At 36.4% G+C, this 25,224-nt stretch overlaps 1 protein-coding gene across 4 annotated transcripts in view; it reads left to right on the top strand.

Annotated features, from left to right (window-relative positions):
• The window catches only part of PTPRR (protein tyrosine phosphatase, receptor type, R), a 294,565-nt gene that overhangs the window by 204,535 nt on the left and 64,806 nt on the right, over positions 1-25,224 (top strand). For all 4 annotated transcript variants that reach the window (XM_011929328.1, XM_011929329.1, XM_011929330.1 and 1 more), the window contains 2 exons: positions 11,955-12,141; positions 15,357-15,441. In XM_011929328.1, the coding sequence (XP_011784718.1) occupies positions 11,955-12,141; positions 15,357-15,441 (272 nt within the window). The remainder of the gene's footprint in view (positions 1-11,954; positions 12,142-15,356; positions 15,442-25,224) is intronic.

Raw genomic sequence — 25,224 nt, 5'->3', positions numbered from 1 at the left:
AAGCTCCGCCTCCCGGGTTTAAGCCATTCTCCTGCCTCAGCCTCCCGAGTAGCTGGGACTACAGGCGCCGGCCACCTCGCCCAGCTAGTTTTGTTTTTTTATCTTTGTATTTTTTAGTAGAGACAGGGTTTCACCGCCTTAGCCAGGATAGTCTCGATCTCCTGGTCTCGTGATCCACCCGTCTCGGCCTCCCAAAGTGCTGGGATTACAGGCTTGAGCCACCGTGCCCGGCCTAGAACATTTTTATTTCTGGAAAAGCAAAGGGATATATTTCTTATAGCAAGCATAAAAGCGTCCTTTACATGACAAATTTCAGTTCACTCTTTAAAATGTGTATATTTTGCATTCCAGAAATACTTATTTTTTACCAGTCCATCTGCTCCTTGGACATAATATAGATAATAAAACACAGTATCAAAAATAAAAACTCCTTACTTTGTCGGTTATGACTAATATCTGCACTTGGGTGAATGGCTATTTGATTTTCAGGGTTATCTTGCAATTATTTTATCTGACACTAGATGAGAAAGGACCCAGAAAAAAAAATGAATTATTATGAATGGCATCAAATCAACAAATCCCAGTTGCTTACGGGGAGAGGTTTATTTTAACTATTGGCAACTGTGTTCAATAATTTATATTTAGGCATTCATCCATGTACTAGGCATCACTGATAACATGATTGTGTATTTATGCTGGCAAGAATCTGATCACAGTGATCAAATCAAGTGCATTCTCTTCATTTAATGCTAATACAGCCTTTCCAGGTAATTGACGCCTTCCTTCCTTCCACCTGAAGACTGATGATACTTTAAATATGATCTGTGGCCACAGAATAACCCAGCAAAGTCACTGACTCTCCACTGACCAAAAGGAAGCAACTCCCTACTCTGAAATTCCAAGGTGAAAGGCCAGTGACTTGTAGGGAGCAAAGGTCATCCTGGTTTATTTGTAAAGCACCTAACTGACCAAAGCCCACGATTACATGATGGGTGGTACACTTCTAAATGAACACTGAACAAACACAGGGATGTATATTTAAATAACTTACTGTTCTTGGGTAAACATTTGGAGAAACACTGGAGAGAGTAGATTTTCATAATTTTGATTGAGAGTTCATTTTAGGTAAAGGCAGACCTTGATGTGCCCTGGTTAATGACTTAAGATATCTGCTTTTTATATCAAATGACTGAGATGGAATCTAGAATCTTTCAGATAGATATTAAAGGGTACTTTGAAAATTATATAATCCTTGGCATAAATGTAAAACTTTTCTTTGTGAATATTTAACTTTATAAATGTTTCTTTCCAATGACTAAAAACAGATTTAAGGATTTGGAATTAAAATAAAGGGCTCTTTTTTAACTTCTATGTTAAGTTCAGGGGTACATGTATGTGCAGGTTCATTACATAGGTAAACTTGTGTCATGGGGGTTTGTTGTACACATTATTTCATCACCCAGGTTAACACCTACTACCCCTTAGTTATCCTACTACCCCTAAATATAAATAAATATACTAAATATAATTATACTTAATAATCCTATTACCCCTTAATTATTTTTTCTGATCCTCTTCCTCCTCCCACTCTCCACCTTCCGATAGGCCCCACCAGTGTGTGTTTTTCCCCTCTGGGTATCCATGTGTTCTCATCATTTAGTACCCATTTATAAGGGAGAATATGTAGTATTTGGTTTTCTGTTCCTGTGTTAGTTTGCTAAGGCTAATGGCCTCCAGCCCCATCCATGTCCCTGCAAAGGACATAATCTCATTCTTTTTTATGACTGCATAGTATTCCGCGGTGTATATGTAGCTCATTTTCTTTATCCATCCATCATTACTGGGCATTTAGGTTGATTCCATGTCTTTGCTATTGTGAATAGTGCTGCAATGAACATACGTGTGAATATGTCTTTATAATAGAGCAATTTATATACCTTTGGGTATATGGGATTGCTGGGTCAAATGATATTTTTGTCTTTAGGTCTTTGAGGAATTGCCATTCTGTCTTTCACAATGGTTGAATTAATTTACACTCCCACTAACAGTGTATAAGCATTCCTTTTTCTCCACAACCTCACCAGTATATGTCATTTTTTGACTTTTTAATAGTAGCCATTCTAACTGGTGTGAGAGGGTATCTCATTGTGGTTTTGATTTGCATTTCTCTAATTATCAGTGATGTTGAGATTTTTTTTCATATGGTTGTTGACTGCATCTATATCTTCTTTTGGGAGGTGTCTGTTCATGTCCTTTGCTCACCGTTTAATATTTTTTTCTTGCAAATTTAAGTTCCTTATAGATGCTGGATATTAAACCTTTGTCTGATGCAAAGTTGGCAAAAATTTTCCCCCATTCTGTAGGTTGTCTGTTATACTCTGTTGATAGTTTCTTTTGCTGTGCAGAAGCTCTTTAGTTTAATTAAATCCCATTTGTCAATTTTTCCTTTTGTTGAAATCATTTTTGACATCTTCATCATGAAATGCCTATGTCCTTGCTTATGGCTTGAATGGTATTGCCTAGATTTTCTTACAGGATTTTTATAGTTTGGGTTTTTACATTTAAGCCTTTGAAGCATCTTGAGTTAATTTTTGTATATGATATAAGGAAGGGATCCAGTTTTAATTTTCTGCATATGGCTATCCAGTTCTCCCAGCACCATTTATTGAATAGGGAATACTTTCCCATTGCTTGTTTTTGTCAGGTTTGTTGAAGATCAAATAGTTGTAGGCATGCAACCTTATTTCTGGCATCTCTATTCTGTTCCATTGGTCTCTGTGTCTGTTTTTGTCCCAATACCATGTTGTTTTGGTTACTGTAGCCCTGTAGTATAGTTTGAAGTCAGGTAGCATCATGCCTCCAGATTTGTTCTTTTTGCTTAGGATTGTGTTGGCTATTCGGGCTCCTTTTTGGTTCCATATGAATTTTAAAATGACTTTTCTAGTTCTGTGAATAATCTTTCTCAAAAATTGTTGTAACAATTAAGTGAGATAATTCAGGTAAGCCATTTCTTACAAACTTGGCTTAATTAATGTTAAGTGCTATCATTGACTCTATAAATTGTTTTGGATAGTATGGCCATTTTAATAATATTAATTCTTCCTATACATGAACATGGAATGTTTTTCCATTTGTTTGTATCATCTCTGATTTATTTGAGCAGTGTTTTGCAGTTCTCCTTGTAGAAGTCTTTCATCTCCCTAGTTAGCTGTATTCCTAGGTATTTTATTTTTTTTTTTTGCGGCAGTTGTGAATGGGAGTTCGTTCCTGATTTGCCTATTGGCTTGACTGTTGTTGGTGTACAGGAATGCTAGCGATTTTTGCACATTGTACATTGATTTTGTATCCTGAGACTGCTGAAATTGTTTATTAGCTTCAGAAGCTTCTGGGCTGAAACTGGGTTTTCTAGATATAGGATCATGTCATCTGCAAACAGGGATAGTTTACTTCCTCTTTTCCTATTTGAATGCTCTTTATTTCTTCCTCTTGCCTGATTTCTCTGGCCAGGACATCCAATACTATGTTGAGTACAAGTGGTGAAAGAGGGCATTCTTGTCTTGTGCTGGTTTTCAAGGGGAATGCTTCCAGGTTTTGCCCATTCAAGTATGATGTTGGCTGTGGGTTTGTCATATATGACTCTTAGTATTTTGAGGTATGCTCCTTTAGTACCTAGTTTATTAAGAGTTTTTAACACGAGCCGGGCGCGGTGGCTCAAGCCTGTAATCCCAGCACTTTGGGAGGCCGAGACGGGCGGATCATGAGGTCAGGAGATCGAGACCATCCTGGCTATCACGGTGAAACCCCGTCTCTACTAAAAATACAAAAAAACTAGCCGGGCGAGGTGGTGGGCGCCTGTAGTCCCAGCTACTTGGGAGGCTGAGGCAGGAGAATGGCGTAAACCCAGGAGGCGGAGCTTGCGGTGAGCTGAGATCCGGCCACTGCACTCCAGTCCGGGCAACAGAGCGAGACTCCGCCTCAAAAAAAAAAAAAAAAAAAGAGTTTTTAACACGAATGGATGTCGAATTTTATCCTTTTCCGTATCTATTGAGATAGCTATGTGGTTTTGTCTTTAGTTCTGTTTATGTGATGAATTACATTTATTGATTTGTATATGTTGAACCAACCTTGCATCCCAGGATAAAGCCTACTTGATCTTGGTGGGTAAGCTTTTTGATGTACTGCTGGATTTTGTTTGCCAGTATTTTATTGAGGATTAATGCATCAATGGTCATCAAGGATACTGGCCAGAAGTTTTTTTTTTTATTGTATCTTTGCCAGGTTTTGGTATCAGGACAATAGGTGTCATTTCTGGTCTTACAAATAAATGAATATATTCAATTTATATGTAATGGTCAGGATTAAAAGGGTTCTTTGGTAGTTGATTGCATAAAGAGACGGGGATTATTCATTGTATTGTGCTACCTAGAAAATGCCGTGTGTGTGTGTGTGTGTGTGTGTGTGTGTGTGTGTGTATTTGTATTTGTATTTAAATCAGCTGAAATTCAGAGAAGACTTCTCATTTCACAAGGAATGGCTTAGTCATTGAGACTTATTAATTTTTTAGCATTATCTTTTTCTTAACTAATTATATGAACTAGAAAAATTAGGAACTAAAAATAGAACTATCATCATTTTGTTATTTTGTTGAAAGGGAAACAGCCTCCTCACCATGAGTGACAGTCAAAACAATACCAAATGCCAAAAAAAAAAGAGTAAAAATTAATCATCCTTGGTTACAAAACAAAGCAGTAGATTTTCTTCCTTTTTCTGAACAAAATTAACATAGATCTTTAGGATGTTAATGCTCAGACTTTATTGATGCTTAAACAAGATTCAAACTGAATCACAACTGTAACATTTACCTACAGAAGCTTGGCTTCTCCACTCAAAATTTTCAGACCCCTGTTTAACATGGTTCCCCCAATTCCTGTATTTTCAGGAGGATTGAAAAAACCGTCAAAGCACAGTAATTACATATAGCATCCCTCTAACCAATTCATTTGCAACTGTTCATCCACACAGACATCAAAAGTGTTGCTCTCCATGTGTTCATGGCTGGGTACAACAGGCAAACTCAAGTCAAAGTCTTTGACCTCAATGTGTTCACACTTTACTGCAAATCATTTCTAGTGAATATGATATATATTGGATACATATTGGGAAAATTGCTAAAAAGTCTCAGAGGATAGAGCCCCCAGCATTTGGAGGATTGAACCTAAAAGTGTTGGGGCAAGCTCATTTGAGGCATAGAAAACAGAGCTGCAGGTAGATTGTCTGCCTGGGACACAGGTCTGGATAAGAATGTGGCAGGAGATAAGGCTGGAGAAATACACAGTAGATGGATTAGGAAGCATCTTATGTCTAAAGGGTAGCTACTTGTGGGTTTTGTCATATTTTCAGTGCTCAGACATCATTCCAGTGAAATCTGGAAAAAATACATCGAACTAGGAGATTTTAGAGTTAGGAAAGCTTGCTAAGGAACAACTGCAAAGGTCTGAACCAAAGATGAAGAGAGTTTGAGCTACATCAATATCAGCAACCTCCAAGAATCTGTCTTCATGCCTCTTCCACACTGCGAGTGTCCACTGACTTCTCCAAACTCAAGAGATTTTGAGTTAGTTTTTAAGACTTCTTGACTGAAAAGTAATTAGGGAAATGCACAAACATTGAAGTACAAGGATGTTCATTACAGTTTTGTTTATAATGGTGAAAAAATTGAAAATGACTTAGTGTCCAAAAATAAGGTATTGGTTAACTAACTTTAACAATCTCAATAATGGAATACTATCAATTGTTTGAAAAGAGTGTTTAAAAAAAAACTCTTTGAAAAAAGAGTTTTCATGAGAACATGAAAAGACATTCATGATATAGTTTTTTTAAAAAGTAAATAATATGCAATGGTTCTGTGCCTATTTCCTTTTTTAAAAAGTAAATCATAAAAGAATATATTGAATAAAAATCTAGATTTTTGTCATATATGTAAGGACTTGAAGGACATATACAAAAAATGTTCTTAGCAGTTACTCTAAATATTGGTATCATGAAATTTGTAAAATCTCTATTTTTAGTTTTTGTCTAGTTAACATGCATTATTTTTGAATCAGAAAAACATTGTTAATTTTAAAGACATTAGGTATAAGTGTTAAGGACTTGAAGTATAAAAAACAGTCCCAACTTAGACGACCATTGATTTTGCGTGTGTAATACTGCTGCTAACTCTTAATCACTGACCAATTTTCTCAACTTTACCTCCTTCAAATGTTCATCAGTGTATACTCATGTAGCTCCCACATAGCTGTGTAGAGAGTGAAGTAAAAATCATCATGTTAATTATGATAATAATTCATATATGTTATTATATCCCAGACATTAGGCTGGAAATTTTCACATATTCTTGCTTATTTATCTTTTATGGTGTGAGTCACCTTTGTGAGTTTTATTATTATTCCCATTTGCCTATTATCTAGTCTAAGATCCAAGTTGCTTAAGCGAAATACAGAACAATGATTAAACTCATTTGCCAAGGTCAATATTTCAAGAGTGATGTGACAAGTTCAATGTATCTGGTTCTTTTAAATGATTGTTTTGATTTTTTTTATTGTAAAATAAGAGTGTAGTAAATTTTGCCTTGTCCTATACACATATAAAAGGTCAGACATTTTATGAATTCAAAACTTTTATAGATTCAATCAAAAGGCATAGCAACATTCTATCTAGTGAGGTAGGTCTTTTCAGGTAGGAAAATGAATCACTCCCTACACTAAAAATGTTCTCTATGTTAAAAGATTTTCTTTTAACTTTTTTTTATCATTTATCATCTTCCTGGGTTCATGCCTGGCATGTTCTATATTTATTATTATTTCTTCCCTTCAGGATTTCCCTTGGGAAATTTTATTATGGATGGTCACAATACCTACTCATTTATTTCAGCTTCTTGAAATTGGTAACACTCCATTTATGTCACAATTTAACTTTCTTAGTGTTCCGTGTTTATTTCTGTTTTATACTATCACCTTTCAAGTGATCCAGAAAGAGGGTTGGTACTATATATGATTTATTGGAAGATAAAGAGATGAAAACAGCATACTATTATTAAATGCTATTAACCTTGGAACTAAAAATCATAGAATTGGGAGTTGCAAAGAACTGCCGATGCCACTCAGTCCACACAAAGTAAAGGAATTCCATCTCTCCATTTCTCCACTTTTGTCTCCTTCATTATTCAAATGAGCAAAAACTTGTGTTTTTTTCTTTTTCATTCTGTTTAAGTAGAGTTATTCTAGAAAACTAAATATGTGGAAAAGTTGAATATGCAAAATTAAATAAGAAAAATTAAGTTGTGGGTGAGAGGGTTTAAGGCCACCTTTTATGATCAAGCCAAGACTGTCAGATTCATGGCCACTATAACACACAAGGATGAATAGTTGGACTAAAGGATTCAAGATCACATTTTCAGTTCTGAAGAGAACATCAACATTAAAGTTCTTGCTTCTTACCACATAAGATTTGACGTGTACACTAATGAAGACAGCTCTAGACAAATTATGTATACTTTTTACAGAATCAAAAAAAAAGATCTCGGAGGTCAAATCTGTTTGCTTTCATTCTGTACTAAATTCTTCTTATAATCTTTAAAATCCATATTTTTCCGTTCTCAAGTATTTCAAGATAAGCAGCTGCCACCGTTTTCCACTGAAACTTAATTTAATAATCCAATAATTTCAGAAGTACATCTTCCAGGAATACAAGAAAAAATGATCATTTGTTTCATTTTGTTCTCTTACTTCCATTTCCATTCTTTATTGGGTGCTAAATGAGGTATATACTGCTTGAAGTTTCACTGTTCTCAGTGACCAAAGTACTGCAAAAACAGTAGCACGTCTGAGAATGAGCCCATAGACATGATACTAGAAATTTTAGCCCTTTCTGCCTAAATTCCGCTTCTAAAATCTAGCATTATGGTCCTCAACTACCAGGAAAATAAATGCCTGATTTCTGAGTTATTCCAACACTCAATTGTAATGTTACTATAATTTTAACTATGTTTTCTTCCCACCTGTCAGTTATCAGAAACTGATGTCATTAGAATTAAACAATTTTGACCCAAAGTTGTTTATATTCTCTTGCTGAAATGAATGTGTCGCCCCGGCCCATAATATTTGTACATATTTTCCTTTTTAGTTAATTATAATTAGCATGCTGTTTATTGCATTCCTTTTACCTTTCCCTAAGAATTTGCTTTTTCCTTCAATTGTTTGCATTGGTATCTTTTGAATTTCCTCCCTCTTATTTATTTTTTGGCATAAATAATAATTGGTGCTGCAGCAGGAGCTTGATAAAGCTTTTTATTATGTTCCCTTTTGTCCAACAGCAGTCATGAGGCATTAAAAAGGCTAAACAGTTTGCCCACAGTTCCAAGACAAAATAAAAGTAAAGCTTTCAGTGGAATTTGTTCTTACTTTTCACATTCCTTTTTTATTAAAGGTATAGTTCTCCTATTATTTATGTTGATTTTTTTCTAAATTCTGTAGATTTCTTTCATATGTCTTAATTGGGATTTTCCCATAAGTTTATATATTTATCTTGTTTTTGAAATGTCTTTTGACTGTAATATATAAATGGTTATTATTTAAGTCAGTTAGCATGAAAATGTTTCCACGACTCTCTGCTTACCACAGAATCCTTAGAAAATTAACTCCTTAAATCGAATAGACCCTAGACACGGGATCTTGAAAGCTTCTAATCTCCCAGGTTTAGGCAGTGTATGCTATGGGAAATCAAAACAGAAGTCGATACACCCTATGATGTTCTGGATCCTCTTTTATCTGGCTTTTATTATTTTTTTGTTTCTGACATGGGGTCTCACTCTGTCACCCAGCCTGGAGTATGACTGTGGTGCAATCTTACCTCACCGCAGCCTCGAACTCCCGGGCTCAGTCTTCCAGCCTCATCCTCCTGAATAGCTGAGACTACAGGCAAGCACTACAACATCTAGCTATTTTATTTTTTTGGAGAGACAGGGTCTTGCTATGTTGCCCTGGCCAGTCTCAAACTCCTGGCCTCAAGTGATCCTCCTGCCTCATTCTCCCAAAGTGCTGGGATTGCAGGTGTTAGCCAACATCCCTGGACTCTTGTGGGGCTTTTTATAGTCTTACGGTATCTATGACTGTTGCTTCTGTCTCACATCTCTCTTACATAGGCCTGCCCCCCAATTTCAAAATATATTTTTATACAAGAGAACTCCAGCTCAAACTACTTCTATGTTGTTCTTCAAAGTTGTATTAATTTATTCTCCTACACTTTTTTTCCTACCAGTTTCTTTAACTCTCTACCAAAAACTCACCTATTAAACATTTGCTTTCAAAGCCCAACTTAAATGACTTCTACCTCATGAATCTGCTCTGACCACTCTAGATGGGAGAGACCTCACCATCTATAGCATGAGCATCACTCCATTGACAGAGGGCAGGCACTTTTGTCTCTTGAGGCTGAAAATTTGAATGGCATGGTGATTTTAAATGGCATATGAGTAGCAATCCCTTAAGCAGCCTCTCTCAACTTCATACTAAAATATCTATAAAGCCTACCAAAGCTGAAGTCTCACAAATGCCCTAAATATTAAGACCAATTGGTAAACTATTAGTAGAATCAGTAAGGATTTTCTGTCAATTTGAAGTCCAGAACTGAATTGAAAAACTTTAAAAACTACTTTCCCACTAAACATAGATTGAAATTCTTGGTCCATGAGTAGAACCATTCTTTGCTCTTCAACTATTTGCCTCCTACTCAGAAGCACAGGAACCATATCAACCACCACCAAAAGCCAGAAAAGAAAAAGTTGAGTGGGAAAATGATCCCTCTATTAGGTAGGCAGTATTTTATGAGCATCTATAATAAATGCTATTCCCTAAGCCCTAACACAGTGATCCAAAAGAGTTAAAAATAATAATAGGATGAGAAAAAGTTTCCAGAAACATGTCCCCCAAAATATATAGGCATATCAATATTCATTTTTTAAAGTCAGTTGTGAGGGTAAATATAAAATTAACAGGAAAGAAAGTAATATTGATAAAATTTGCAGTGAAGATATGACTATGAATCCCTTCAAATAACACAATGGCTGCAATGTACAAGGTAAAAACTGTTAGAAGGAAAAATAACAAGCACAATTATTGTGGAGGACTCACATACATATCTCAGGCTTTGACAAATCCAGTAGAAAAAAAGGAAGGAAAGAATAGGTTGGAATACAGTAATATCTTCAATAAAATAACAGTATAATATATAAGGTGATTCATATATATATATGTGCAGATACTTACAAACATATACACATAATCAAACTAGTTGCCAGCAAAACATCTGTGAAATATTTAGAAAATGTTATGGTGTTTATCTCAAAAAAAATCAAGAAGTTTCAACCATTAAAAGGCCAGCCATTCTCTAATTTCCATGAACTATAACTGGAAATTAAAAGGAAAATAAATGTCTAAACATACAGATATCCGTAAAATTAAAGTGGAAATGAAAATCTCAATTACAAACCATTTAGAAATTAACAAAAATGACATTACATATCAAATTATAGAATGGCAGCAAAAATGCAACCAGAGGCAGATTCATTAGAGAAGAAAACTGATAGATTTTCGTTAATGGATTTTGTTGCTGTTTTTGTATATTCCAATAGTTTTCCACTGCTTGAAATTAAGCTCAAGTCACTGTAATATTTCTTAAAGTCACATTCTGGAGTAAGTATTAAAATACCAGAGGGAATAATTTGCTGGGACTAGCATCTACTCTTGCTATCTTTATTCTCATATATTTTGGCCTGTTGTTCCCTGTTCTCTACTTCCTGGAGACGCCAACTACTTGGCACCATATTTGATCTGACACACACCTACGGCCCCTTTAAATGGAACAGTTCTTGTAAACACCATCTCTGACTTCGATTCTCAGTCTCTCACATGCTGTTTTATAGTTACCCCTTGGTCCACACAGCTGGTATGACTTGTAAAAGGCATCCTTACTTTCTACTCAGGACTCAGGTCTGTATTAATTGTAAGAGCATCACCTTGCCCCCCAACAGGAGAATGGGAATTATGAGAGGAAGATAAATTGTAACTCATTTTAAGGGTCTGTGATTTCTATGGCTCCTTTTAAGTTTACCACAAAATTAAATGAATTCATATGTTAATTCACATATGCACGCATACATATACACATAAACAGAGGATACAGAAGCCATCTTTTTAAATTTTTATCTATTGTTTTATTTATTTATTTTAGAGCCAAGGTCTCTGTCTGCTGCCCAGGCTAGCGTGCAGTGGAATCATCACAGCTCACTGCAGCCTCAACCTCCAGGGTTCAAACATTCTCTCACCTCAGCCTCCCTAGTAGCTGAGACTACAGGTGTGGGTCACCACATCCAGCTACTTTTTGTATGTTTTGTAGAGACAGGGTTTTGCCATGTTGCCCAGGCTGGTCTTGAACTCCTGAGCTCAGACAATCCACCCACCTCAGCCTCCCAAAGGGCTGGAATTGCCGTCATGAACTACCTCACCTGGCCCCAGAAGTCATTTTTTAGGGATTCACTCAGAAGATATATCTATATCTTTATATCTATAGATATATAGCTTTTCCTAACTTTTTTTACTTTTCCTTAAGTTTTCACTTAATATTATTAGCCAACCTATGATTTCTATAATAAGTATATGCATTCATAAATGATAGCATATTTTCTCAATTTAGAGTTCTTTCCAACAACAAAATTGTTATTTTTCTGTAAAGGAACTATGGGTAGTTGCTATGGCCAACCATGGTACTAAAAGAGAAAATATAGTTGGTTGTAATTTCTGTGAACGTTCCCACTGAGTTGTGTGCATGTACAGAAAGACAAGCTTTTGCAATCAAAATAATTATGTGGTGTTTAAACATAATATTCTTCTCCAATGTAGACGAGGGTCCAATGTATCTCTTACGCTGGACATGAGTAGCTTGGGGAATATTGAACCCTTTGTGGCTATACCAACACCACGTGAAAAGGTAGCAATGGAGTACCTGCAGTCAGCCAGCCGAATTCTCACAAGGTCTCAGCTGAGGGACGTCGTGGCAAGTTCACATTTACTCCAAAGTGAATTCATGGTGAGCCTTCTGTTTATTATTCACTCTTCAGTCAGTATTTTGAAATATGGGGCACTAGAGACATATGGAAACGATACTGTCCTATACTTAAGCAGCCTATAATAAACAAATGGCAAGGTGAAATGGTTTTAGATTCACTCTCGTCTCATCCACTATTGATAAGTATTAAAACTGGAATGTAAGAGCTAAGTTAAGGCAGAATACACAGGAAATGACCAAGCAAATAAGTGGTATAGGGAGCTGGGCAGAGAAGGGGCATTCCAGGACAAAGAATAGCCTTGCTGTCACTGTCTGGGGAATTAAACTGTTCGGTTTAACTGGAACATTGAAATCAAGGTGGGAAGTGGCAAAAGTTGAGCCTCAGAAGTTTAAAAGAAACCCAGGCCTTAATATATATTTAGAAGCTTGGACTGTATCTTGTGTTTTAGATAGATCATTCTATTTGCAGTGGAGTAGGCACTAAAAGGGAGCAGTTTAGAGGCTCTAGCATTAATCCTGTGGGACTGCGTTGGTGGCCTAAACTAATACAGTAGAAGGGAAAATGGAGAGAATCTGTAGGAATTTACAAGAAGTGGGATTAATTGAATGAGGCAGCCAAAAGTAATGGAAAAGTCACGGGTTGATATTCGTGTTTTTGGCTTGGCCAGCAGGGTACATATGGTGCCCTTTAATGAAATAAGGAACACAGGAGGAAGGCCAAGTGTGGGCTAAAGAGAATGATGATTTCAGTTTTAGACACACCAGTGTTGCTGGTGAAAGTTTAAAGCATGGTAAGATATATCAACTCAGAGAACATGAAGTCGGATTAAATCTTCTTATGTCTAATTGTTGCCCAAGGGGAATATTGACTTTATTGATCCCCTCTTGCATTTTAAATCAGTTGTACATCTTAAGCCATATTGGTTGAGTACAATAAATTGATTATTCTAGGGTCAGTTCAGGCATTTGCAGCCACCCTAATGGTGGAAGATTCAGCGATGGGTTGGATCTACTATTAGCCCCATCAACTATTATTAAGTGTCCAAAGTAAAATACAAACATGAACATCAGACTCTGTGGTGTATCATATTTTACATGTGAAGAAAATGATACCTGTAGGAATGAAAGAACAAGTCAGTGGTCACACAGCTAGCCAAAGGCACACCTAGAGCTTTTTTTTTCTAGAACTGCAGACAGCTCTTTGTTTATGAAATAAGACCTTACCATAGTCCACTGCCCTGAAAGGAAATTGAAGGCCAAGAAGGAGTACCCAGGAGAAAGAGAATGCTGGAAGATGACAGATTGTCAGTGTGTGTCAGAAAACAGAAGGTGAGAAGGAAGAAGGGGAGGAATAAAGATATTACCTTTGTGGCTTTGCCCAAAGACACTGACATGCTTGAAATTACCAAACATGAACATGTGTTTTCCATTGAATATTCAACAATTTTGCTTATTTTTATAACTTGGAATTAACAAGTTAAAACATTTAGTTGAAGCAGAAAATAGGGATAAATATCATAGATAGCTAGCATTGTGCAAGTATAGGAAAAAGTATTTTAAAAGTAAGTAAGTTGGGGCCAGGTGTGGTGGCTCACGCTTGTAATCCCAGCTACTCAGGAAGCTGAGATGGGAGGATCACTTGAACCCAGGAGTTTGAGGTTACAGTGAGCTATGATTGTGCCACTGCACACTGAGCTAGGTGACAGAGCGAGACCCCATCTCTAAAAATAAATAAATTAATAAACAAATAGCTGTTTCTCTCTGTAGACCAAGTCTCAAATTTATGTAGTCTAGCTTTTCTGAAATTTTCATATTGACCAAAAACTAGGATAATCTGAATGAATTTAAAGATGATTTTATTTCAACAAATATTAGACTGCTAAGTTAAATTTCCTACTGGAGAAAGTTTAAGCAGTAAAAATATTATTTTACTTGATCAAAGATTTAATATCAGTCATTAAACAACATAAAAGTCATTTTGTTCACATTAATCTTATCAAAGTTAGAGAACATACTGTTTTGTATAATCAAATCCTTAAACAAATGTTTGTTTGGATCCTTTTGAAAACTTTGGCTTGTTGCTTTATTTGTCCTGATTAGCTACAGATGCACACCTTTTTATATTTAATGCGCTTACATACAGCCACTCTTTTTCTGTTGTTCCCTGTCCAATCACTTGAGGCACATAACGTATACTCTGACAAAATAAGAATATTAATGTTCTTGTTAAGTGGGAGAAACAGTGTTTGAATGCCTTTCACTAAAAAACATTGCATTTACAACTACAAATGGCACAATCCAATTATCAACCATTTCTTTTTCTTTTTTTTTTTTCTGAGGCGGAGTCTCGCTCTGTCGCCCGGGCCGGAGTACTGTGGCCGGATCTCAGCTCACTGCAAGCTCCGCCTGCCGGGTTCACGCCATTCTCCTGCCTCAGCCTCCCGAGTAGCTGGGACTACAGGCGCCCGCCACCTCGCCCGGCTAGTTTTTTGTATTTTTTAGTAGAGACGGGGTTTCACTGTGTTAGCCAGGATGGTCTCGATCTCCTGACCTCGTGATCCGCCCGTCTCGGCCTCCCAAAGTGCTGGGATTACAGGCTTGAGCCACTGCGCCCGGCCTTCAACCATTTCTTAATTCAAAAAAGTCATGTCATCATCACTTGAATTAACAAGCCTTTATATTTACCATTTTGGGAAAGAGGTTTTAATAATCCTAAAAGAGTCACTATTAGTGTGAAAAGATAATCTTTTCACACTAATATATATAGTAACACATGTGTTACTATATATATTATAACACAAAATATAACATATGTGTTATAATTTTTTAACACAAAAATTATAGTAAAATTTTTGGTACTAAAGTTACATAAAAACTGGAATATATTTGAATACATGGTTTTTTAAAAAAAAAATTCACTTTTTAGCATCTGTCTAATCATTCTAGCAATTATGTCACAACAGGATTCTTAAAATCTAACCAGTGTTATATGTCTCCTTACTGACTACGTACTAAGCAATATTTTCTAACACAGAGAGCTGTTTCTTAGAAGTCAGCTTGTCCGGATGCAGCTGATATGTTTAGGAAAGGAAGGGTGTTGGTCCACCAAAGGTAATAGGTCTGTTGTTTTTAAGTGGCTTTGAAGTCCAGTAGAACTCTGGATCAGATGGCCCCCTGTGAAGATTTTCTTTGTGGCAGTATTAGATACACTAATTTGATATTACTTATTTTTGCAGGAAATACCGATGAATTTTGTGGATCCCAAAGAAATTGATATTCCGCGTCATGGAACTAAAAATCGCTATAAGACCATTTTGCCAAGTAAGCTTCTTGATTTTATAATTTGCATTGTATGTGGGGCAAGGGGAGGGATAGCATTAGGAGAAATACCTAATGTAGATATGGGTTGATGGGTGCAGCAAAAGCAAACCACCACAGTACATGTATACCTATGTAACAAACCTGCACATTCTCCACATGTATCCCAGAACTTAAAGTATAAATAATAATAATAATTTACATTGTAAAGCCCAAGACAAGTCTTCCTATTAACCCTTACCTCAACATTTCCAATTCTTACAACACCCACCTTCATATCAAATTTGGAATTACAAACACATATCAAGACTAATAATCATTAAAGTTATCTGAAGTTAATGATTTTGCTTTTTTACTCTTATAATAATGTCCAGGTCACAATTCCAATAGACACATATTCTAAAATTTTGTTGTGCCACACATCATGGCTACCTGATTTTTGTCAAGGGTCAAACAACTCAATGGGAAAAGGAGAGTCTTTTCAACAAATGGACCAGAAACACCTAGATATCCACATGCAAAAAAATGAAGTTGGAGACAAACATTGATTCAAAATGGACCAGAGACCTACATATAGGAGCTAGAACTACAAAACTCATAGACGAAAACAGCTGTAAATCTTCGTGACCTTCAATTAGTCAGTGGTTTCTTAGATAAGCCAGCAAAAGCCGAAACAGCAACAACAAGAAAATTGAACTTCATTAATATTAAAAAGTTTTGTGCTTCAAAGGATACCTTTAAGGAAGTGAAAAGACAACTGATAGAGTGGAAGAAAATAAATATTTGCAAATCATGTATCTAATAAGGGACCTGTATCTACAATATGCAAATCTTACAACTCAGTAATAAAAACACAACCCAAAAAATAAACAAAAGATTTCAATGGATATTTCTCCCTAGAAGATGTACAAATGACCAACAAACATATTAAAAGATATTTAACATCACTAGCCATCAGGGAAATCAAAATTACAGCAAGATAGTACTTTATATCCATGAGGATAGCTATAATTTTAAAAATAGGCAATAAAAAATGCTGGCAAAGACGTAGAGAATTGGAAACTTAACACTATAGTTTTAAGTACAAATCCAGCTACTTAGGAAAACAGTTTGACAGTTCCTTAAAAGATAAAACTGAGTTGCTATATGACCTGGACACCCTACTTCCAGGTGAATATTATCTAAAAGAAATGAAACGTGTGGTTCACACAAAAATGATACAAAAACACTTATAACAGCATTATTCCTAATAGTCAAAGAGTGGCAACCATCAGCTGAGAAATGGACAGATAAAATGTAGTATAGTCACACAATAGAATCAATAAAAGGTAACAAGGTACTGATGAACCTTGAATGAACCTTGAAAACATCATGCTAAGTGAAAGAAGCCAGACACAAAAGACGTCATATTTTGTAGTCCATTTATATGAAATGTCCAGATAGCCAAATCTAGACAGACAGAAAGTATCTTAGTAGTTGCTTAGCATTAGGGGATATGGAGAATGACTGCTAAAGGAACTGTGTTTATTTTGGAGCTAGTTGAATGTTATAAAATTGATTTACAGCGATTGTTGCACAGCTCTGTGAAAATAAAAGAAAAAAACTGTGATGGCACATGAAATGGGGGGATTGTATAGAATGTGAATTATTTCTCAATAAAACTATTACCAAAAAAAGTCACTGTGCATAACAATGACCTAGAGTCCTTGTTAGTCCTGTGCCCAACCCTAGGGATTTCGTTTAAATAGATCTGCTATTGAGCACAGAAAGCTACTTTTAGGAAACACTTAGGTGATTCCAATACAGATGAAACCAGGACCCACTTTGAGAACCACTACTATATGTGAAACTGGACTGAGTTTCACGGAATTTATTAATGTCAAGCAATGACCTGAATGCCAGGGACCAGTAAGAAATAAGAAACAGTCTATAAAATCAAGGAGGTCACAGACTAGAAAGGAGAGTCATATAAATGGTAATTATGCTCAGTGCATAGGCCAGAATAAAGATACTGCCCAAGCAGTGTAAGAGTTCAGAGAGGACTGGGTAATTAATTCTGCTCAGAGAAATTAGGCAAAAAAAAAAAAAAAAATGGAGAGGAAGTAATATTTTCTATGACTAAACAAACAGATATAGTTGGAGTTTTGGCAAAATCAGTAAACATCTCACGACAAAGCTCAGGAAAGATGGAGCACTTGAGCCCAGGGATTCAAGACCATCTGGGGCAACGTGGCAAAACCCAGAAACCAAAAAAAAAAAAAAAAAAAAATGGAGAGGAAGTAATATTTTCTATGACTAAACAAACAGATATAGTTGGAGTTTTGGCAAAATCAGTAAACATCTCACGACAAAGCTCAGGAAAGATGGAGCCACAAAGTCTTTTTAAGTTTTGACATTGAAATAGTAATCTTCAAAATTTAGTTCATTAACTCATTCATAAGACACCAACTTCTTTATATTCATAGTAACAGTGATGTAATTAAAGAATTACTGTCAATACTGTCTTTGGCCTTCCCCTTCTGGTGGAATTGGAAATGCATTGTTAACCTATAACATATTTTAACTGCTGTATATAGTTAAATCTATTTACCTAAAGTAGAGTCACCATTGAAAGTTATTTTATGACTACACTTGGCCAAAGGGGATGAAAGTGCTGCGTGTTAGAATTAGTGTTCTCTCTCTCTCTCTCTCTGTTAAAATTTTTATCAAAATACACCAAACATAAGTAATAAGGGAATATACCTCCATCACAATTTTATATACCCAAACCATCATCTAATTTTAGAAGGATTTGGAAATTATTAGCATTAGTTCAGAGTTCAGCCTTCTCCATTTCCTGCCCAGATGATATCAGACAACTGCTTCACAGTCCTGTGTCAGCTTTTCCGTTCACAGAACTGGGTGGACCTCTGAATTCAGGGCACCTGTGCTGACAGCTGATGTTGCAAATGATGGATTTTCTGTTGAAAATGTCTACAGCCTGAATGCCCCACCCACCACCCCCGTTGCACAAAATATAATTTAGGGAATACAGCTTAGAAAAGCCATGCTATTGGGTGAAAGTATCCAAAAAGCCTAGAATGAATACAGAAAGATGTTCTTTATGATTTTAGACTGTAATATGAGATAAACTTGAAATATTATATAAAATGATGATTATTAAATGATCAAGATTTTAAACATTATGATTGTTTTTAGTTTTAACCTGCATAAACTCTTCTTAGTTCTAAAAGCTTGACAGCTTGTACATAACAGCAACATTATACAATTCTGAGAATGCCTTGCAACAGATATATGGATAGACAAGAATCAATTATTAATAAATCAATTTATAAATTAAATTATAGTCATTTCTCTAAGGACAATGTTATCTTGGTTCAGATTAAAATGCTAAAGTCAAGTTTATATCAAATTATTTTGCAATGTAAACAAATATTAGTGATAAAAATACGTCTACATCCTCAATAACAAAAGTAGTAGGAAAAAACAATCATACATCCATAGAAAATTATTAGCACACAACAAAATATAATACTGTAATAATAAGTTTAAATTTTTTATTTTTATTTTAGATTCAAGGGGTACCTGTGCAGGTTTATTACAAGGGTGCATTGTGTGATGCTGCTGTTTGGGATTCTTCTGACCCCATGACACCCAGATAGTGAACATAGTACCCAACAGGGAGATTTTTAGCCCTTCTCCCTTTCCCTCCCTCCCTTTTTTTGGAGTCCCCAATGTCTATTCTTTTCATCTTTATGTTTATATGTATCTAGAGTTTAGCTCTCACTTATAAGTGAGAACATGCAATATTTGTTTTTCTGTTCCTGTGTTAATTTGCTTAGGATAATGGCCTCCAGCTGCATCCATGTTACTGCAAAGGGTATGATTTTGTTCTTTTTTATGACTGCGTAGTGTTCCATGGTATATGTGTACCACATTTTCTTTATCCAATCCACTGTTGATGGGCATCTAGGTTGTTTCAATGTCTTTGTTATTGTGAATAGTGCTGCGCTATAATAATAAATGTTATGCATATTTCTCTTATGCAGTCAATGTATTGATACAAATATAAAATAATATAGATATAATTAAAGAATGCCATTTACCCAGGCCATCATTTTATATATAAAATTTTAACATCTAATAATGTTTCCTACTTAAATTATGTTTCCTTTTTTATTATATAAAGTGCCTAACACAGAGTAGATAGGCAAATAAGCAAACTACTCATTAAAGCAACAAGTTATGTAGCTAAAGTAAGATATTGGAATTAAATTTGATTTCCTACCACAACAAAAACGTTGACAATTTTTGGCAGGATAGTTAATCTCCCTATGCCATCCTTTATTCCCAAAAGTAGTGATAATAATACTCTCCTACAAGGCTATTGAGAAAATTAAATGATAGTATGTGAAAAATGCCTATTAAAGTTCCAACTAATAGTAAGCCCTCAGCTAATGTTAGTTTCTCTTTCCCTCCCTATCTAATTGAAGATGAATCCATCCACCTCAGAACCAATTCCAGGAAATAGGGGCACCATCTATGTATAGAAAAGTTTACAGTTTTAAAAGCAAAGTACTCAAGAGCCACATTTTCATTCATTTATAACAGTAGTGATGAAAATTATGATGATTATGATGATGATGATACATTTTTTGTTTAATTCTTGGCTTTTTTTTTTTAGTCCAAGCTATATATTACAAGAGTTTTTCTTGGAAACCTACATTTCCCCATACACAGTTATATGTTGTATTCTTGCATTTGTAAAAGGAAGCATTTGGAGCCACACACAGTGGCTCATGTCCTGGAGTTTGAGACCAGCGTGGGCAATATAATAAGACTCCATCTCCACACACACACACAAAAAAGTTTAATTACAAGCCTGGGCAACACGGCAAAACTTCATCTCTACCAAAAAATACAAAATGCAGCCAGGTGTGGTGGTGCACATGTGTAGTCCCAGCTACTTGGGAGGCTGAGGCAGGAGGATCACTTGAGCCCAGGAGGTTGAGGTCGCAGTGAACTGTGATCGCATCTGGGAGTAGCCACTGCAATTCAGCCTGGCCAACAAAGTGAGACTCCCCTCTCTGAATTTTTAATAAAAAAGAATTTGGAAACCTCTAAATAGTTGGAAAGTACTGTAAGTTACTAATTACCAACATAATTTAGCTTGACAGGGAAACTGTTTCTAAGCAGTTTTTAGATTTCCCACTAAATCATATACATCATAGGCATTATAAAATTGAAGGAAGCAGGACCTCTTTTCAAGCCTGAATGGTGTAGGATGTTTATGGAAACTTCTAACAATCAGTGGATACTGAAAGGCATGAAAGATTTCTTGTCCTCTTTGCTAAGAAAAGAAAAAAAAAATCTAGAACGTCAAAAACAGGGCTTTAACTCTTTCTAATAGAAATTAATTCTGACATGAAACCCTCTATGGGCCACATCCCAGATAGAAATCACAGAGGATACAAAAGTGAATTAAATACAGCCTTTGCCCTCTAGGGGCTCACCACACTCCATTGAGGGCTGGCAAAAATGTGAGCACTTAAAATACAAGATGATAAATACTAAAATAAAACTCAGGGAACCCAGGCAAAGAAGAGAATGCCTAATTCTGCCTGGGAAGGTCAGGGAGAACTTCGGAAAGACAGTATTTTCTGAATTGAGCCCTGAGGAATGAGGAAGACTTTACCATGCAGAAGAAGGCAAAGGAAATAATATGTGCAGAAGCATAAAATATACAAGAACATAGAATATTGGGGAGGTTGCCCTAGGTCCGTGGGGCTAGATTATATGATACACATGGGAAAGCAGCTGTTGGTGAGGCTTGGGGATGATCATTATCATTAAGGATCTGCTGTATCTTGCTAAGGACCCTCTTGGCATTCATCTTCTAGGCCTGCACTGTCAAGTAGAGCAACCAGAACCCACTTATGGCTAGGTCAGTTTACACTTAAGTGAATTAAAATTAAATAAAATTAACTTTGGGAGGCCGGGCACGGTGGCTCAAGCCTGTAATCCCAGCACTTTGGGAGGCCGAGACGGGCGGATCACGAGGTCAGGAGATCGAGACCATCCTGGTCTACACGGTGAAACCCCGTCTCTACTAAAAAATACAAAAAACTAGCCGGGCGAGGGGGAGGCTGAGGCAGGAGAATGGCGTAAACCCGGGAGGCGGAGCTTGCAGTGAGCCGAGATCGCGCCACTGCACTCCAGCCTGGGCGACATAACGAGACTCCGTCTCAAAAAAAAAAAAAAAAATTAACTTTGGTTCCTCAGTTTTTACTAGCCACATTTCAAGTGCTTGAAAGCTAGAGGTTACATTTTTGGGCAGCACAGATAGATAATATTTTCATCAGCTCAGAAAGTTCTATTGATCAGGGCCGCTGTAAGTTGAATTATCAATAAGTATATAAATACAATACTTAGGTAAGTAAATACAGTAAGTATAATAAAATTGAATCCAGTGGACAAATAGGATTATATACAATACCTTCTTGGACATTCACAGGGTCCATTTACATACTGAAGACCCTGAGAAGTCCTGCAGTAAAAAGAATATGGTTCAGATTTGTTTAATCCAATGTTTCCCATATTTAGTTGGTTACTAACCTCTTTTTGTAAAAGATGACTTAATTTATAAGTCATATAATATAATTCTATATGTTACAGAAATAACAATTTACAGATAAGTATTTTGGGAAATACTGTTACGGGCAATTGGGAACTACGGATGACATTTAGACAGTGGAATCAAGTGATCAGATTTTGTTTTCTAGAGCACCTTGACAGCTATGAGGAGGATGGATCGGAAAAAAGCAAGATTGAAGGCAGGCAGACTAGGAGATGCTTGAGTCGTAGTCCAAGACAGCCATGCAAACAGAGAGACAAGACAGACCCCAGCATATTTTAGGAGACAGAAAAGACAGAATATGCTAATATTCAAACACACAGAAGCTCTACACGGACTGTAGAGCTGTGGCAGCACACCTAACCTAAACAATAGCGGAAAGCTGTCAGGAACACATGAAGGGCATGAGGAGTTTCACAAACCTGTGGTCCATTCAGAAGGAAATAATAAACAGAAAAAGCTGGACTATAAATTAGGAGACCAGGCTGGTCTGAAGTATGTATTTGAGAGCCCTCAGGATGTGCGTAATAAAGTCACAAGAATGAATGAGTCACTCAACAAGGCAGTATCAAGTGAGGATAAAAGAGGGTCAAGTTGAATCCTAGAATTAGCAACATGAAAAGGGGCAGATTAAATGAGCAGGAGATTGGAAAGAGGCCATTGAAGAGGTAGCAGGAAAACCAGAACATTGTGTCCCAGAATCTAAGGGAAGAGAAAACTCGAAAAAAGGATATACATTCAACAATTTTTGAATGCTTCAGAGAAGACATGAACAAAAATACCACAATGGGATCACTGGGCTTAGCAACAAGAGGGTCAGTGGTGACCTTAGTAAGGGCTGTCTGCGCAGCGCTCGAGTCAGGATAGATCACAGTGTACATGACGAGCACTGAATTGCAGATGAGCATGGAGAAAGTGTTGGTATAATAAACTCTTTCAGAAGTTTGCTTGTCTAAAAAAGAAAAGCAATAGAATAATTGCAAGAGAAGGATACCTAGAACTGACCTTTTTTAAAAAAAGTAGAGGGGATCTTTAAATCAGTTCCGTAGACATTCACTGAAGATCTGCTATGCAAGACACTAGATCTTACAAAGATGGTGAAAAATCCCCATCCCTGCCTTCAGAAAGCTCAGAGTATGCCAGGTCAAAGAAATCATAAAGAGATGAATTAGTTATATTAATGTACGCAAATGTTGGTAAAAAATGATTTCCATATTTTCCATAACACTTTAGTCCACAGAGTCTTTCGACTCTTGATGGAAAATGATTTTAGAATTTAAGACAATGTTGCTAGCACTAAATGAATCTAACCAATTTGTGCTGTCAGTGAACAAACCGCTACATATGCTAACTAGAGACAGCCTCTTCCAAATAGTGAAAAAGACTTCTGTCCAGGCCATGTGTTTGTTCTAGGTCAGAAGAAAGGAAATCTGTGCAATAAGCAATTTAGGGCTATCCAGACTGAACCAATCACTGCGTGTGTTCTAATGGCGATACTGTGGGACCTGAGGACTTAGTTTTACACTAAGATGATGATTAACTTTTGTTATGTTGCTAAAACGTTATTTTTTATAGATCATGATAATTATTGGACATGCAAACTCCAACTCTAAGAAATCCTGAATTTGACTTCTGAATATATACAAGCTCTCGATTTTTAGGATGTACCTACTCTATTAATGCCTCCCTAGGCAGAACTGATTTTGTGATAATACTATTCTTTTCTGAAATATTTTTTCTGGAAAACGTAATATATAGACTATTAAATGCAACCCAAATAACAGTGGTTTAAATAATTTAGAAATGTATATCCTTCTCAAGTATACCTGCCAGGGTTGATATGGCAGCTTTGCCATGTTACACCTCTAGACTCATCTCTCTGGTTACCTCACCATCCCCACGGTATTGCTTTTGCATGCTCTGAGATCCTGATCACCACAATCACATCCCAGGCAGCAAGATGGAATCAGAAGCAGTAGAAGGAGAACATCGCTCCTCACTTTAATTTCATGATCTAAAAGTCACACGTATCACTTCCTCTCACGTGCTGTAAGTGAAAACTTAGTCACACGGCCGCAACTAATGCAAGGGATGGTAAAAAGGAAAGTCTTAAGCCATGCATCCTACCAAGTTCCCAGCCAGAATTGGGATCTTATTGCTAAAGAAAGACAGGGATGGTGACTCCTAGGAGACGACTAGCTCTTAAAATACATATTTAGATGTGCGTGTGTGTGCCGTGCATACTATTGTGTGCTCCAGCTATCGACCGCAAAAATGCCAGACAGTACTGCGCATGCTTGGCAAGAAGCTTTAAGGGCACTGTTGTAGCCAAAGGCTCTCAGCAGGAAACCCTCCTCCATGAGATTTTTGCTGGAGTGTATTCAATAAGTGTTGTTTGCTCCACTGGGGCTTCTCCTCCTTGTTTGTTATTTTGTGATCTGCCAAGAGTTTTGATCAATAGGATTGACGGAAGATATGTATAAACAATGGAATAACTTCACTGTCAGTGTTAAAATTCAGCTCCATGGGTGTTCAAGACCCCTTGGAGGAAAAAGATGTAACAAAAAGCAGTCTAACAGAAGTCTTTCTACATTACAAAGGGTATAATAGATTTTATGCAGACTGAGAGGTTTTACCAACAAGGGTATATTTAGTTTTTTGGAAGGAAGAGGAACTAAAGCTTATATTATTTGGAGATGACTCTTTAGGTTTTATTTGATTTTTAATTGAAAATAACAGCTGTATATATGGGGCACAATGTGATGTTTTGATACACATATACATTGTGGAGTGATCAAATCGTGCTAATATTAATGTATCCATTACCTCAAATGTTTATTGTTTTTCTTTGTGGTGAGAACATTTAAAATCCCATTATTTCAGCTATTTTGAAATATATAATACTATTATTAAACTATAGATACCATACTCTATAATAGATCATGAGAACCTATTCCTCCTAACTGAAATTTTGTATCCTTTGACCACCATCTCCCCTTTCCCCATTCACTCCACTCCCCTAGCCCCTGGTAACCACCATTCTATTCTCTATTTCTATGAATTCAACTTTTTTTTTTTTTTTTTTTTGAGACGGAGTCTCGCTCTGCCGCCCAGGCTGGAGTGCAGTGGCCGGATCTCAGCTCACTGCAAGC

Source organism: Colobus angolensis, unplaced genomic scaffold, assembly GCF_000951035.1.
Source record: "Colobus angolensis palliatus isolate OR3802 unplaced genomic scaffold, Cang.pa_1.0 Scaffold80, whole genome shotgun sequence".
Lineage (NCBI taxonomy): Eukaryota > Metazoa > Chordata > Mammalia > Primates > Cercopithecidae > Colobus > Colobus angolensis.
Note: the sequence above shows the minus strand (reverse complement) of the source record. Positions and strands in the feature narration are given on the sequence as shown.